The following is a 16,617-nucleotide window of genomic DNA, read 5'->3' as shown; positions in this document are numbered from 1 at the left end:
CTAAGTAATTTTAATCTTGGCTTAAGAATTTATTTTTCTGAACAAACCCAGGTATCATGTTTCTAATTGTCACTCATCGTTATTACTTAGGGCCTGATTGCTCTATGCTATTCAATATGCACATGATAGCAACAACAAAATAATGATGTAAAGTGTCTTAGTGATGCCGTGTGGCAGGAGCTCAGCATCCCGCAGGCTGTCCCTTCACCGAGGCGCCCGCCTTAGGAAACAAGTGGTAACGGCACGTGTTAGCACAGTAATATCTCCAGTACCGATATCATACCAATACCAGTATCATACCAATTCCATGCTGTTGGAAGAATCTTACTGCTTATCCAGAACCAAGAGGAAGTGTGTCTGGCTTTGTGAAACATTGCCGTGCTTACTAAAACTGGTACAACCCAAACTGTGCAGCTTATTTCTGGAAAGTTTCTTTTAGCGTTATATCAGATCTGTTTGTTATTTTTGTCTGATATAAGTTCTAATGGATAATAATCACAATTCAAAGCATTACAGAGTTTCCAGATGTCTTCTAAAATTGCAGTGTATTCCCCAGTGCCGATGGAGTTTGTTTATTTCCCAGGCGCACAACTCAGGGAAAAGAGTGGGAAGAGTTTATTGACTGCACTGGGCTTTAAATAAAACTTCCATTTCTTGAGTTGATAGACTAAACTGGGACAGCACACGTAATAGAATTAAAAAAAGTGCAGTCTTCTGGCCCTCGAGGGGCTTTAAGTCTAAACACACAGACAACCGAGCTCTGCGCAGTTGCTTTTCCTGTTTGACCCAGCGGGTTCGGGGATGTGTGTGCTATTGCAATTGCTTCCAGCTTTCACACAGAATGAAGGTGTTTATCTGAATGCTCCATTCATAATGTCAGTATTTTAAGGAAGTGCTTTATAATACTTCAGTAGCAATGAAAGTTTTGTTGTAACTCAGTTCTTCTGCAATATTTTGTTTAGATTTACAGAAAAAGGAAACTTAGAAGTGCTGCTTTTTACCATCCAGAGCAAAATGAGAGCCAATAATCAGAAAGTGTACATGCCAAGGGAGGGCAAACTCATCTCCGACATTAACAAGGTAAACTGAGCCACCTCCTCCTGTGGGATTCAGGATTTTGTTGCTTCTTTCAGCCTCGCTCTCAACATACGACATTTACTGTCTGCAGCCTTGATGTGGCACCAGGAGGGATGGGAGGAGGGACCTTTTCCTGGAGGTCAGACCCACTGATCTGAACCGAGTCCCTGGGTGTCCCCAGCATCTGTGAGACCTTCACTGGAAAAGCGCTCAGTCGTTCTGTGCAGCTGGTGCCTTGCTCTGCCTTGCTCCTCCGGGGTCCTGCCCATTAGTGTTAATTGATGGAAAGCAGCAAAAGTATCTAAGTATTGCAGCCCTCCCCATCTGCCCCGCTGCCCGCAGGGTGGGAGAGGGAAGGAAGCGCCATGACCCATGGTTTCTGCAGGGTTTCTGCAGCCATTTCTTTCTCTGGTTTTGTGCTGGTGCAGCTGGCAGAACAGCAGCAGAGCTGACAAGCCCTTTCAATGGTAACAAACAACTTAAACCTGCGAGCTTTCCTCGGTTGTATTTAATCATGCTTGGCATTCCCCGAGCGGCTGCTGTGGGTGTCTGTGTGTCCTGGGAGCAGGGAGCTGCCCAGCTCTCCTGCTCGCATTAAGCTCCCGCAAATGCCTCAAATACTTGGGTTTCAGGCAATTTCACATCTGCTAGGATTTAGAGGAATCCAGGGTAGTTTGTGTTTAATTGTGGGTGTTTTTGTTGTTTGTAAGAAGATCTGAAAGGTGATTAGCTGGCTTTCAACATGCTTCTAAGACTTCTTGGGTTTGTAATATTAATGTCATGCGTGGGAATAACTTGTGGCTTGGGGGGAAAAAGGGATGGGAATGCACCAAAACTAACAGAGTTCTGCAGTTGTTTTCTTTTCCAAAGTGGCTGAAATAAAGAACAGCAATTGTGTGTTGATTTTAGAGGTGAGAGGCATGAATCTCTGATTCTCGTTTCCTAAAGGAAAAAGATAGAATCCGCTTATTTGGGAGTAGCGCTCAGAAGTTTCGTTGTTTTTAATACAAATACTCTCTTTGCTTAGGCTTTGATGGAGGCAAAAAATGAACGAACTCGTGAAAATGCATCTGAGAAACAAGTCTTAGACCCCTTACTCAGAAAACGAATGGATTGATAACAAATATAAAGTCATGTGCTTATGTTAGCAGGCAAGGTGTAAGGCCAGCCAATACAAACCAGATTTATTGGCGTATAAATAAATCAGCCAGTTTTGTGAAAGTTGGCCGTAATGATTTCAGTCCTGATCTCTTGCGAAGCCGACGTGGTTTATCATAATCCTATCAGAATGCGTGTTTAGAAGATGCGTGTTTCTTCCCCATGTCTTCAGGCCTGGGAAAGACTGGAAAAAGCTGAACATGAAAGAGAACTGGCACTGCGAAACGAGCTCATCAGACAAGAGAAACTGGAACAACTCGCACGCAGATTTGATCGCAAGGCAGCTATGAGGGAAACTTGGCTGAGCGAAAACCAGCGTCTCGTTTCTCAGGTGCCGCTTTCAGAAATTCTGGTGTGACTAAAATGATTCCCATGAGTAATTACAGGATACAGTTCTTGCGAAGAGATCATTTCTTCCCCATGCCTCATATTTTCCTGCATCTATGTATATTTATGTGTATTGTATGTGTGCACAAATGTATATTTAGGGTAGATGTACTATATGTGCTATCTTTCATTCATTTGGGATATCCCTTCCTTGAATCTGTTGTCTGTACTCAGGAGATACTGATGTGGAAGTATCTACCCACCGTCAAGATTTTCTTTACCTGAATAGTTTGGGCCATTCAGTGGAATTAGCCCAGGAATTAATTTAATTTTTTAATATTAGAGATTACTTTAAAAAATCCAAACCCCCAACTTAATCCTGATGGCCACCAGGATTCCTCCCCCAAAGGCACCCCAGTGATACCTCTGATTTAATCAGTGGTTCTCCGGTATCTCTGACTTCATTAAAGACTTCTCAGAGCCTGTTGAGATCTCGGGTTTGCCAACAAGTGTGTTGTGCACCATCAGAAACGGTGTTGTGAGCAATAGGGCTTTTCTCCTCAGCAGCCGTTACTGAAGAGGCGTCTCTGTCTCTACAGGATAATTTTGGCTTTGACCTTCCAGCAGTAGAGGCCGCAACAAAGAAGCACGAGGCCATTGAGACAGACATTGCAGCTTATGAAGAACGAGTCCAGGCCGTGGTTGCGGTTGCAAAGGAGCTTGAGACTGAAAATTACCATGATATCAAACGCATCACTGCGAGAAAGGACAACGTTATCCGCCTCTGGGAGTATCTGCTGGAGCTGCTCAGGGCGCGGAGACAGCGACTGGAGATGAACCTCGGTCTGCAGAAGATTTTCCAGGAAATGCTGTACATTATGGACTGGATGGATGAGATGAAGGTGGGTGTCAGCCATTTCAGAACTTAGACTAAATATTCTGGAGAGGTGTACGTGTCCTTTTTTGTAAATTTTTGAGATTCATTTTGCCCCTCTGGTGTAATAGACAAAGCTGAAGATCCAGATTCTAGAGCAGTGAACAAATCCCTTATACCTTATGATGATTTTTTAAAAAGAAAGATGAAAAACAAATAAAGAAAAGGAACAAATTTGGACCTGTAAAAAGCTACTTTTCAGCTTCATGCCTCTCTCATAAGGGCCAGAGGCTTTGATCACAGTGCTTGGGTAAGGATGATGATTTTGGTGAAAGGGAGTTAAATATTCTCTCTTTCTTCGTAACAATTACATGGGAACAAGTCACCTCTTCACCTCCGTGCTTTAAAAAGCCTGAATTTCTTCCTGTCGGTTCTCCTGGGATCTGGGGAAGGACCGTGACTGTTCTGTCCCTCAGCCAGCGGGGCTGGGAAGCTGTTGCAGGAGAGCAGGACGTGAGCAGCTCGGCGGCAGCTCCCAGCACCTGCACCGAGGGCTTTTCCTCGCTGCTGCTGAGCTCACTGTGCTCACAGCATCCTCGGCTTCAAACTGCCGTGAAGAGCAGTCAGGGTCTTCATGGCTGCCCATGATTTTAAAAACATTGGCTCCAATTCCTACCAACCATGTCTCTAGACATTTGACATATCTCTCCTTATGGGCCTGGTGTTTGTCTGGGTTTAAATCAGTGTAGCGACAGAGAACAGCGTAGTGCCTGGAGTCATTAAGAAACAACCAGTTTATGGCCTCCAGCCTATTTATTTGTCTTTTGCATTTTGATCAGGTGCTTCTGCTGTCTCAAGACTACGGCAAACATTTGTTGGGAGTTGAAGACCTGTTGCAGAAACACGCTCTTGTGGAAGCTGACATCGCTATTCAGGCCGAGAGAGTCAGAGGGGTCAATGCCTCTGCTCAGAAGTTTGCCACCGATGGAGAAGGTAACGAACAGCCAACACGTCCTTCTTTGTCCTAATTACCTACGAGGTTATCTATAATTATGCCTCATTAGTTCTGCAAGGCATATTAGGTTAAACTCAGCACTGGAATGAGAGAATCCAGCTTCATTTATTCCTTCTTTATTCTGTCAATGATTAATTTGTCCAGGTACCTGCTCAAGGATTCCTTGTGGCACAGTGTTTCACGTGGGATGTCACGCTCCTACCAGCAGCTGCTCTGACTTTGTAATAGTAACCAGTAATTCCTGTTCTGTGTTTCCAGCACAAACAATCCAAATTATTGGACCCAGTCTAATATTGTCCAAATTTATGCTAAATGAAAGCAATTCCACTAGAGCAATGTCATTAACTAGAGTAAATGCCGTTCATTTTGTGCAGTTGTGTGTATGAAGCTGCTCTAAATCTGAAGCAGTGAGTTTTATTTTACTGAAAACAGTCATGAATATCTTTCAGTTTTTTTTTTTACTTTATGCAAAGAGCAGTTTTTCTGATCTGTGTTGTTGTCTGGTGGAACTTGAATAGTTCACAATTTCAGGAGAATAACTCTAAATTGTTTTGTGTAAGCTCTGCAGAGGGAACAGACAGGAATAGAGAATGCCCTGCGCCCCAGCTGTAGAGATGCAAATGAGTAAGTCGGAGTTGTAACGCACTCTCTGTATCTGAGCAGGTTACAAGCCCTGTGACCCGCAGGTTATCAGGGACCGCGTGGCTCACATGGAGTTCTGTTACCAAGAGCTGTGCCAGCTCGCGGCCGAGCGCCGTGCCCGCCTGGAGGAGTCCCGGCGCCTCTGGAAGTTCTTCTGGGAAATGGCTGAAGAAGAGGGTTGGATCCGGGAGAAGGAACAGATCCTGTCATCCGATGACTACGGGAAGGACCTAACCAGTGTTGTCCGCCTCATGAGCAAACATAAGGCGTTTGAAGACGAAATGAGTGGCCGTAGTGGCCACTTTCAGCAGGCGATAAAGGAAGGTGAAGACATGATTGCGGAGGAGCATTTTGGGTCTGAGAAAATCAGAGAAAGAATTAAGGATATCCGGGAGCAGTGGGCTAACTTGGAACAGTTATCTGCCATTAGGAAGAAGCATCTGGAGGAAGCCTCTCTCCTCCACCAGTTCCAGGCTGACGCTGATGACATTGACGCGTGGATGTTGGACATCCTCAAAATTGTCTCCAGCAACGACGTTGGCCACGATGAGTATTCCACTCAGTCCTTGGTCAAGAAACACAAAGATGTGGCTGAAGAGATTGCGAGTTACCGGCCGATCATCGACTCGCTCCACGAGCAGGCGAAGGCTCTGCCGCAAGAACACGCCGGGTCTCCCGATGTGCAGGGCAGGTTGTCCGGAATCGAGGAGAGATACAAAGAGGTTGCGGAGCTGACTCGGCTGCGGAAACAGGCCTTGCAGGATACCCTTGCTCTTTATAAGATGTTCAGTGAGGCGGATGCCTGTGAGCTTTGGATTGACGAAAAGGAGAAGTGGCTGAATAACATGCAGATTCCAGAGAAGCTGGAGGACCTGGAGGTGATCCAGCACAGGTGAGAATGCCTTTGCCAGGAAGTTTGGGGACACCGGGTGGAAGTTTTTTCCACCAGCTGCCTTTCTCAGCTTGCTTGTGGCTCGGATTCTCTAACCCCTGTGTGATCTTTTCTGGTTTGTTTTTCCCTCACCCTCTAGATTTGAAAGCTTAGAACCAGAAATGAACAACCAGGCGTCCCGTGTTGCAGTTGTGAACCAGATTGCCAGACAGCTAATGCACAGCGGCCATCCAAGTGAGAAGGAGATCAAAGCACAGCAAGATAAACTCAACACAAGGTAAGTGAAGGCCTCGTGCTCATGAACGCGACACTGGCTGAAACAAGTACAGTGGGGTCATTTGGGGTTTTATGTGTGTTTTTTAAGATATGCTGTTACTTGAGGTCTCTTCAAGGTAGGCCCTTAAAGCTTCAGAAGGAAAAAGAGCTGTGTCTCAAATATTTGATTAACAGATGGAGTTTTGCTATTGGCTTCATCAGGTCCTGAGTGTATCAGTACCTTGATTTGAGAGCTGGAAATTTACTGTAGTTACTATTATGATAAAAAAGAAACCAATAGAATTTCATATAAACTCACTGATTTTTTCAACTTCAAAACAAACCGAGAGAGTATTTAGTGTGAAAATCAGGTGTAACTAGGAGTTTTTCACTTGTGAAAAATTTATACTTCTAAGGACTGGAACTTGACGTATTCTAATGTATGCCATAGCTTCGTTAGTGGTTGTTTTGCTAAAACTATTAAAGATATGGGAAGGACAGAAAAAACCATGAATAGTTGAGTTATTTCATGGCTTACCAAGGTAACGCCAGCAACTGCTCAGCAGTGTTGTGATATCCTTTTCCCCTGTTATACACAAACCTCAATTTCTCTGCTTTTCTCTCCGCACAAATTCCAGGTGGAGCCAGTTCAGGGAACTGGTAGATCGGAAGAAGGATGCTCTGCTCTCTGCTCTGAGCATCCAGAACTACCACCTTGAATGTAACGAAACCAAATCCTGGATCAGGGAAAAGACCAAAGTGATCGAATCCACACAAGATCTGGGTAATGACCTGGCCGGAGTGATGGCCCTGCAGAGGAAGCTGACGGGCATGGAACGTGACCTGGTAGCCATCGAAGCCAAGCTGAGCGACCTGCAAAAAGAGGCAGAAAAGCTGGAATCGGAGCATCCTGACCAGGCACAGGCTATCCTTTCGCGGCTCGCGGAAATCAACGATGTGTGGGAAGAGATGAAGACCACCCTGAAGAACCGGGAGGAGTCGCTTGGAGAGGCAAGCAAGCTGCAGCAGTTCCTCAGGGACCTGGATGACTTCCAGTCGTGGCTGTCCAGAACGCAAACCGCCATCGCATCCGAAGATATGCCAAACACGCTGACCGAGGCGGAGAAACTGCTCACTCAACACGAGAACATTAAGAATGAAATCAACAATTACGAGGAAGATTATCAGAAGATGAGGGACATGGGTGAGATGGTGACACAAGGGCAAACTGATGCTCAGTACATGTTCTTACGCCAGCGCCTACAAGCTTTGGACACTGGATGGAATGAGCTTCACAAAATGTGGGAGAACAGGCAAAATCTCCTTTCCCAGTCTCACGCCTACCAGCTGTTTCTCAGAGATACCAAGCAAGCAGAAGCATTTCTTAATAACCAGGCAAGTGGTCAAGATAGACCTTATTTCATTTCTACATATTGGCACCATGTAGCGCAAGCAATTAAATAACAAGAGCATTTGGCAGGAGAGCTACAAATGGATAAAATGCCCCTTTTTTAAACTATAACTTGTTTATTATACTTTACTTCTAACTGTTCTTGGGAGATGGGGTTTTTTTCATATGTGGTAAGTTGTTGGAGCAGACAGCGTAACCTGAGATCTCTGCTTTATGCTCATATCACAGGAGTACGTTCTGGCGCACACGGAGATGCCCACTACCTTGGAAGGAGCAGAAGCTGCCATTAAAAAACAGGAGGATTTCATGACCACGATGGATGCCAACGAAGAAAAGATCAATGCGGTTGTGGAGACTGGCAGGAGGCTGGTTAGTGATGGGAACATCAACTCCGATAAAATCCAGGAGAAAGTGGACTCTATTGATGACAGGTGAGGTCGGAATGTTGGCAAGGTGTAGCTGTTCGTACTTTGTTCATACAGTGTCTGTTGCAGACTGTTTTCTTTGTCCTGTGGAAAAACAGGAATTGTCATGTTTCAAAAATGTGTCGGGTGAATCTTAATTAAATGTTACCTCTCCCATTTTCTAGAGACATACTAGGTATTGAGCTCACTACCCAGAATCTGGCTGTGTTAGAGCGGCTGTAAAATTCTTGGAGTATTAAGAGTTTTTATTTCGGTGGGAGCTGTAGCAGTTAGTTATACCTGGTTCTGCAGGTCTTGGTTTCCTCTGCTGTCTCGCAGCTGATGTAATTGTCATAATGTGTTCCTGTCCTTCCTGTGAGGAAGGAATGTGGCTCTTCAGGAGTGTAACTGGCGCTGGATCCACCCGCCCGCCCGGCTTTGATCACCTCCAGCTCCACTGGCCCTCCTGCAGTCAGAATAGGAAGCACTGGTACAAATGTATCTTTCATCCTAGAACAAGTCTTTAGCTTTGTCTCTCTAGCTGTGGCATAGATCCTATAGAATGCTGAGTTTCTTTTTCTTTGGAAACCAAATGTTCAGTTTTGATGGCTGTGATTCGTGGTTCTTTCTGCCTTTGGTTTGAATAACAGTGCAGGGTTTCAGGGTGCTTTTCAATCCTGAATATCTGAACACAGCAGTAAGCCCATATGGAATTTTTATGTCAGGTGTTATGACCCTTTTATCAGACTTGCATCATCCCACAGCTGGCAAGCTCAGAATTACCCCAATGCCTTCATCTCCAAGGAGAAACGGAAGTAGTTCAGCAAATGCTGTACCTTTCCTGTTTGGGCAAACACGTCCCACTGTGTACTCACCCACTGGAGCTGGGGCTCGTGACTTCAAGAAGGGTGGATGTTCCTGTTCCTAGAGCTTGCTGAGGGATTCCGAGCCCTCCAGCAACCTCATCCCAAGTGCACCTCACGTTTTCATTCTCCCTCTAACCAGTTTGACTCTCTTTAGATCCCAAAGAGAAGCTGCAGAGGCCAGGAGGAGGAGGTTGTATGGAAGCAAGCAAGGTGAAAGCCAGGAAGTGCATTTTCCTTTTTTGCCATCTCTGACTTTCAGTGTCCTGTGCTCAAAGTTTTCCCATCCACTATAGGAAAGCAGGAGGCCTTGATCTTGGCCTGGTGCCTTCTTTCTGCCATGTTTGGAATATTAGGAGGTAGCGTGGCAGGATGGACTAGCAAATGGTCAGCTGGGATGCTCTGGTGACTGTTCCCCTGCTCCCCACTGGCCTGTGTCACCCCCGCTGCCCCCTGGGCCGTCCTGCCTGGGGCCATGTGCTGGAGTTCCTACTCCCAATGGCATGCAGCTCCCAGAGACCGAATGTTTTGGAAGCCCACTTTTTCCCAACGCATTTCCTCAATTCCAAAGCTATTTGTGCGGAGCACTGCAAAAACCATCCGGTGTGCTGCTATTCAGGAAATCCGTGTGATGGCTCTCCCGGCCTGCGAGGCTGATAAGCCTGGAGAACAAAGCCCCAGGGCTGGGCGCAGTGGGAGTGGTAGCAAAGGAAGCCTCTTTGGTTTGACAAAAATCTGCTCTCCCAACCAGGCTCCACCTGCCTCTATAACAAAGGACCAAAACAAACAAGCACAAGTATGCGTAGTGGCTCGTGCTTCCCTTATGGAGCTCTTTGTAGGTTTTCGTATTGTTGCTGGTGTTTTTTGCTGTCGTGCTTTCAAGCTGTTCCAGAGGAGAGCGCGCTGTCAGTGGGTACAGCAGACAGACCCTGCCCTGCCATGGCTCCAGCCAGATGGACGTGGAGGCGCAGGCTGAGGAACGAGAGTGCAGGAGCAGAGTTGGAGCTGCACAGTTGGAGAAAAACACCTCAGCACAACCTTTCAGTGCTGCTCACAGGGAGGAATGAATGGGAATAAGGACATGGAGAAAGGGTGAGGGAGGGAGCTGGGTTTGGATAAAGCTGTCACTAGGTAGCTTTTCCAGCTCGGGAAGGAGCTGGTGTCCCCAGCGCAGCGGCTCCTGCTTTGCTGCCTTCTGCTGTTTCTGCCAGCGCAGAGAAGCGTTTCCTCCTCTTTTTTTTCTCTTGGAAGAGCATAATGACACTGCCCTGGCCTGTGCTGCCTGCAGATGGCCTCTGATTCTGCAGGTGAGATTGAGTTTGAAGACAGTGGCAGATCTGACTCAGATTGTGATCTGGGTCTGTTTTTCATCACCCTTTGTATTTGTGCAGCTTTCTGCTCAGCAAAGAACAGAAGTCATTTCTGTTCTTGCCCATTCGGAAAGGAGAGTACCTCTCGTTTGCTGGAACACCTAAAGCAGCTAACACTGCCTTGCATGTATCTCAGTAGTCTTAGCAGGCAGTTGCGTTCACGCTATGTGTAAGATTTATTATTCCTGCACAGGCTTTGAAAGCCACAGGCTTACAGTTAAACCGCAAGTGATTCTGTCAGTTTGCAGCATTGTTAGCATTCTCAGGGGCTGCTGGGGAGACAGCCCGGGCACAGCGTGGCAAAGTTTGGATTAATTTGAGTCAGACACCTCCTTGTGCTGAACAGATCTCATTTTCCTGTTTTAGATTCTTCATAAACAGAAGGACGACACCCCCATGTTTTAACTGACTCCGGTACATTCCCCATCTCCTCTTTTACCATGTAGGTCTGGCTTTTCAGTATAGGTCTGGACCTTTTCAGTATATGCAGAGGGAAGGCCCCTTTTAATGCAGCCCTAGGCACTGCTGTGGTGTAAGTCATATATGTGATTAGTTATGTGAACAGGCAGATGAATTCAAAGTCATTCTAAATAATGAGAGTCTGCAGAGCAACCTTTTCTGGGATCTTCTTGCACGAATTCTGTTCTCCAGCCTGTCTGCCTGGTCATTCTGCCTAACGCCCCTCTGATGTTCTGGTGGTAGAGGGTTGGGGCAGCTTTCTGGTCGTAGGGGCAGCTTTCTGGTCGTAGGGGCAGCTTTCTGGTCATAGGGGCAGCTTTCTGGTCGTAGGGGTAGATACACACAGAAAAGTCTCAAATCTCTGTTACTGGAGCTTTTAAAGAATTTAGGGAAACATGAACAAGGAACTAATAATGTTCAAGTATAACCAGTCTGGGGAAAGGAAAACAGACTAAATGAATTCTTAATGTCTTTCATTCCCATAACAATAGCATCTGTTCTGCAGTGAAAATACAGGAATTCCTGCGTGTTCCATCCTCAGAATACTGCTACCGCATATTCAGGTACCAGGTTTAAACCTTGTCACAGTTCAGCCCTGTTCCTCTTCAGAGAATACTCATCTTTTAGCCTCACTCCAGGTCATCTTGAACAACCAACCAACCTTTGACAGTTAAATAGCTCTGAGTGCCAAAGATCATATTTGTTACGCGGAGAAAAAAAACCAAACCCAAGAGCTATGTCATCATGTGTTTGCTATCCCTGCGTGGTTTCCCTTCAAAGCTCCTGAAGTTGGTATTTCCAGCACTCTCCGGGAGATATTTTTGTCTGTTTTCTGAAGTCAAGTTTTCTCAACATAAGAACTTCTCTGCTTACTCTTAGCTCTATTCAAATAAGTGTCATGAAAATTCTCCTTTTAATTTCACAGCTTGTGTCCTCTCCAGAATACATGAGTCTATAATGTAATCTAGCCTTGAATCTATGAAATCATGGCGATAAAATCACCCAAGCAATTCCGTGCTTCATTTTAGCAACCTGAGTAATGCTCTGTATTTGCCCAGGCATATAAAAAGCAGCCAAGAAGGAGTGGAATGAACCCCAAGGATGTTAGCTGCGTTACGGAGGTTTTTCCTAAGGCACAAAATGTGTCCTTTGCTTTGTGCCCTCCCAGGTAACACCTGTCAAACCTTCAGGATCACCTCGGTTTGGACTCCAGCCCGTGGCTTTGATGGGTACATATGTCTTCCTTGCCATCTCATCTGTAAATCAGTTTTCCTGACCTACAGCTGTAGAGATGCTGCTTGCCTGGTTATTCAGAGGAAGCTGTTGAGACAAAACAGAAGCAATTTGTAGTCCTGTAAAGGGTTTTCTCCTGTTCCTCTGCCTACAGACCCTGTGCTTTTATGTAGAACATATTCCTAAGTATTCCTCGTGTTTCTGAAGTCACTACATTTGTGCCAGACGGCTTGCTTGGCTTGCTCTGCTAACTTATTGTACATCAGGAAAAGTGGTATCTTAATCCAGTTGTTGTCATCAACGTGTAGTTTATTGTCTTTTAGAATATAATGAGTCTCTGGAGATTTTCACTGTCAGGATTTATTGAGCTGTTGCCAGTATGTGCTGAGATCATCTCGTGAATTGCCACTCTTTAAAAGAATTTCCAACTCTCTATCCATAGTTAGCTCAGGTTATTACAGAGGACAGCAATATTTCACTTTGGGACCCTGTACGGTGCAATATGAACAAATCCAGCACAATGAGCAGTAAATAAAAATTATCTTCTTTACTCTACCTCCTCTATATAGATTGCCTCATAAATAATGAAAGTACTGAAGGACAGGGGCAACTACGCCAAACTGAGCATTAGTTAAAAACACGTTCAGAGGTCCCTTGGGGATCATTTGAAGAACCAGCAAGAGCCCTGGGACTGCCCGCCTGGCTGATCCTTCACATGCAAGCAGCCACGAATTAAAAATAGGGCTTCTGCACTAAACTCCGCTTCTCTCTGCTCTTAAACGCTCAGAAAAAATGTGTTCCAGTGTGCACAAAGCTTCTATTTGCAGAAACACACAGGTGTGTTGCCTGCCTTGTTTGTTAAATACAGCAGTCGGAAGGTTATATAAACCACTCCGGCTTTGTTCAGGAGCAGGAGGTGCTGAGCTATGGCGAGGGTGTATTTGTTGTAGAGAACATTACAGCAAGCACACACTTTGCAAGAGCCGCATAACAATCTTATTGTTGCAATTTTGCAGATCATTTTCTTATGTTTTTTGGCAAACAGTGTGAACTTTCCCGTGGTCTTGAAACGAGCGGGCCAAATGGTGTCCGTGACACTCGTGCAACCCTGCTGGCTTGAGCATTTTCCCTGTGTATTTAGCTGGTCACGAAAACAAGCAGATGCTGAACTCGAGTAAGCACGTGAAATAACACCTGCGTATCTGAGCTTCCAAAATGGCCTTTGGTGGAAAGGCAGAAAGAGGCACACACCCTGTACTCCTGCAGTACCTGTGGCCCAGAGAGGCTGCAGAGCCCAACAAGTGACACTTTTGCCTGAAATGCCTATTTCAAGGTGTTTTTTCTGTTATTTTTTTGACTAGACATCGGAAGAACCGTGAAGCAGCCAGTGAACTTCTGATGAGACTGAAGGACAACAGGGATCTTCAGAAGTTTCTTCAGGATTGTCAAGAGGTAAATGACCTCCTTTCAGTTTCATCTCCGCAAGCTGCATCCTGCTGTAGAGCATTCTTACCCGCTAGTTTGCGAGGACCGGAGTACTCCGCGGTTTGCAGTCAAGCCATCCAGTAGTATTTAGTGCAAAGTCAACGATTGAAAAAGACCCCACCCAAAACCCTGCAATGTTGTTTTTTTCCTCATGAACTGAATTTCCTTTTGTCATCCCACCTAAAGACAGGGAGAATTGCCAAAAGCAGCCAAGATTTTCTGCTGTGGTATATATGAATTATCTGGAATCTGGTGGGATTAGCACTGAGCTCACTAAGAATTGTGTTTCTGGCTGTGTGTAGGTATGTGGGCTGGTGCAGGAGGTTTTGAGTGATTTCTACAAAGCATGAGCGAGAAGAACAGGGGGTTAGGAATAAGAGGGGAGCAGGATTAAACGGGATCACTTTTAATGGGTTATTTATCTGATAGTTTGCATGTGTTTAAAGTTGTTAAGTACTATAACATTTAAAAAAAGAAATCCTTTCCAGATTTTTAGTGCCTTGCACTGTTTACACTGAAGCCAGCATTTCAGACTTAGTAATAATCTTGTTCCTAGCACGAGGAATTAATCAAGTAATTGTGAGGTTATTTGCTGCAGTCCTGGCAGGTATTGAAGAGCCTTGCGTTCAAAGCGAGCTGTCCTTAGCTGAAGCCTGCAGAGAGAGCTGTCTGCGACAAAGCCCTGCTGGTCAGTTCAGGAGTCAGCACATTAGCTGCACATCTTCAGCAGCTGCAGGACACTGGAAGTCACTGCCTGTGTCTGAAAGGAATTGCTCCACAGCTGAGATTTTGTAATAGAAACAAACAAAATGATGATCAGAAACCGGGCAAATGATATTTACTGCTTGGTTGCCTGGATGCAGCCGGTTTTCCTGCATTGCGTAAGCTAACCATGAACTTGGCTTGCAATTGCTTCTTCCTTGGTAGTAAAAACATGACAGAGCAGCAAAAATTGGGCTGTTATTGGCAGCAGCTTCTTCCTTCCTCGGTAACATCTCTAGAGAAGCGCCCCCGGCTCTTGGAGCTCTTCTGGCCTCTCTCAGTGCGGGTGTGTTCCCCAGGATCTGTTTTTTCCCCTGTATCATTGAGAGAAGAAGGAAAACATAAAAGCTGCAGTGTCTGGCTGCCTGAAAGCCTTTCCTCCCGATTGTTGCTCTCCCGCCACTAAAGCGTGGGTGTCTGTGCTGCGCGCTTCAAAGACGGAACTCACAATGCCCAAATGTTACCAATTTCTCCAACCGTTTTTGAGAGGCCATTAGGCTTGGCGATAATTGTGCGGTTGTTTTCTGAGCAGACAGCCATAATGAGGCTTAGAATTGGCGTGAGCTCAATTACCAAGGGCCCGCTGATACCTGCGCTGGGCTGGAGGGGCTGCGGGGATCCCCCAGCCTGGGGTGCAGCTGGAGGCTTGTCAGAAAACAGAGGTGAAGCAGTCTCCTTGTCACCTGGCAATGATCCTTCGGCCTTGCTGCCCGCCGCTGTAGGCATGGTTTCCCACCTGTCGACCTGAGGAAAGAAGGAGTGTTTTCTGCAGCCCCTTCCCTCACCGGTCACTCGGTGTTGCAGCGTAATCGTCACTGTGGCCTCCTGTCCCTCACGCCTTCCTGCCTCCGACTGGCAGGGTCAGTGGCACTCGAGGAGGTGGCAGGATAACAATGCTCGCAACAACAGCTCCGCAACAGTAAATCTTCCCTCCCGGTCCCCGGCGAGGGAAAACGCAGCAGACCGTCTTCTTGTTAGCGCTCGGAGACAGCGGCACAGGTTCATCCTGGGCTGTTGCTTTTTTGGTCTCTTTCTTGCATTCGTGAATACGAATATGTTAGATAAATTTGCTGAGTGAGTGAATTGGAATGAAAGCATAAAATCCTGAAAGAGGAGATCTGATGAATTCTGCCATCCCGTTTGCTTTGACCTCCTCCTGTTTCACAGCTCACCTTCCAAGAGATGAGAGCTCATCTCCGCTGGAAGTGCTTAGAAATCCCAGCGCTGCCTGGGCTAATTTCTCTGAGACTCTGCACGTCCCAGGTTTTCTGCCTGTTCGGAGTGTGCGGCAGGTTCTGTCCTGCGGCGCAGACGTCTGTGAACCCCTGCTGCGGGCTGGGCTGAGTCAGCTCGGGGTTCACAGCGCCTGGGAGGGCAGCAGCAGTCGCGGGTCTCTCACCTGCGCTTCTCGCTCTGCCAGGTTTACAAGGTTCTGCCTCTGCGTTTCTCCTAGTTTGCGCCTGGTTTTCGTTGCAGGGTGTCAGAGTCTGCTGGGGCTGAGAGCAGAAAGAGTGTTTTGAGGTAGAGGTGCGAAGGGTGGGAGGAAGGCTGATAGGGAGCTCTGCTGGCATTAACAGCCGACTTGGGCTTTTCTGAGAAATAAATCCCCCATGCATCAATCTGAGGCACTGTTTTGGGGAATTATTGTATTATTTTTTAAATCTGCTTTTGCACTGAAGATACTGACTTCCGGTGACTATAGTGGTTGCAAAAACCAGATTTTAATAGTCACCTCTTAAATGCTTTATTTGCACTTCTGTGTTAGCAGAAGGAACATAACAACGTTGTGAGAGGCAGAAATGAGGGTTTGATCCCCTCGTACCCTCTGTGTCTCGGTGATCCCCCTGTTATCACCAACAGCCTTTTTTGGGGAGCACTTTGAGATCCTCAGAAGCCTCGATGCTGTGGCTGAGTCAAAGCCAACAACGGAAGACAAGCAGAGCGCTCTGCAGGGCACAGCAGCTGTCTCCTACCCAGCAGGGCAGGAGTAAAACCACCGGTTTGGGCTTCTGCAGTAATCCTGAGTGTAGCCCTTGTTTGTTAAGTGGCGCAGTAGCCTGTTACAACCTAAAGGTCGCTCCCTATGGAGGTCTTCATTAACGTGGGCATTTTTCTCTTTAGATTTGATTCAAGATCAGATGAGGAGTTTCTCTGATTGCTCTGATAAGTTTTCCCCTTTTGTTGAGCTTAACAGTATGTTTAAAGGACAATTTTAAAAAGGCTTGTGAATGCTAAACGCATTTGTTGCCCTGTATCCCAAGCACATAGCAGAGAGCTGGCGAGTCTCGCCCGTGCTCCGTTCCTCTCCTTGGCAGGACGGCGTGCATCGCTGAAGCGGCGTTCTAAAGGCAAGACTTAGATTCATTTCGACGTTTTCCACTAGGGCGGGC

General features: G+C 46.3%; 1 protein-coding gene across 6 annotated transcripts in view; it reads left to right on the top strand.

Annotated features, from left to right (window-relative positions):
• Positions 1-16,617, top strand: part of SPTBN1 (spectrin beta, non-erythrocytic 1) — a 109,560-nt gene that overhangs the window by 71,499 nt on the left and 21,444 nt on the right. For all 6 annotated transcript variants that reach the window (XM_065059928.1, XM_065059924.1, XM_065059925.1 and 3 more), the window contains 9 exons: positions 963-1,080; positions 2,408-2,566; positions 3,162-3,464; positions 4,276-4,429; positions 5,115-5,985; positions 6,125-6,262; positions 6,879-7,635; positions 7,880-8,082; positions 13,342-13,432. In XM_065059928.1, coding sequence (XP_064916000.1) covers positions 963-1,080; positions 2,408-2,566; positions 3,162-3,464; positions 4,276-4,429; positions 5,115-5,985; positions 6,125-6,262; positions 6,879-7,635; positions 7,880-8,082; positions 13,342-13,432 — 2,794 coding nt within the window. The remainder of the gene's footprint in view (positions 1-962; positions 1,081-2,407; positions 2,567-3,161; positions 3,465-4,275; positions 4,430-5,114; positions 5,986-6,124; positions 6,263-6,878; positions 7,636-7,879; positions 8,083-13,341; positions 13,433-16,617) is intronic.

Source organism: Columba livia, chromosome 3, assembly GCF_036013475.1.
Source record: "Columba livia isolate bColLiv1 breed racing homer chromosome 3, bColLiv1.pat.W.v2, whole genome shotgun sequence".
Lineage (NCBI taxonomy): Eukaryota > Metazoa > Chordata > Aves > Columbiformes > Columbidae > Columba > Columba livia.
Note: the sequence above shows the minus strand (reverse complement) of the source record. Positions and strands in the feature narration are given on the sequence as shown.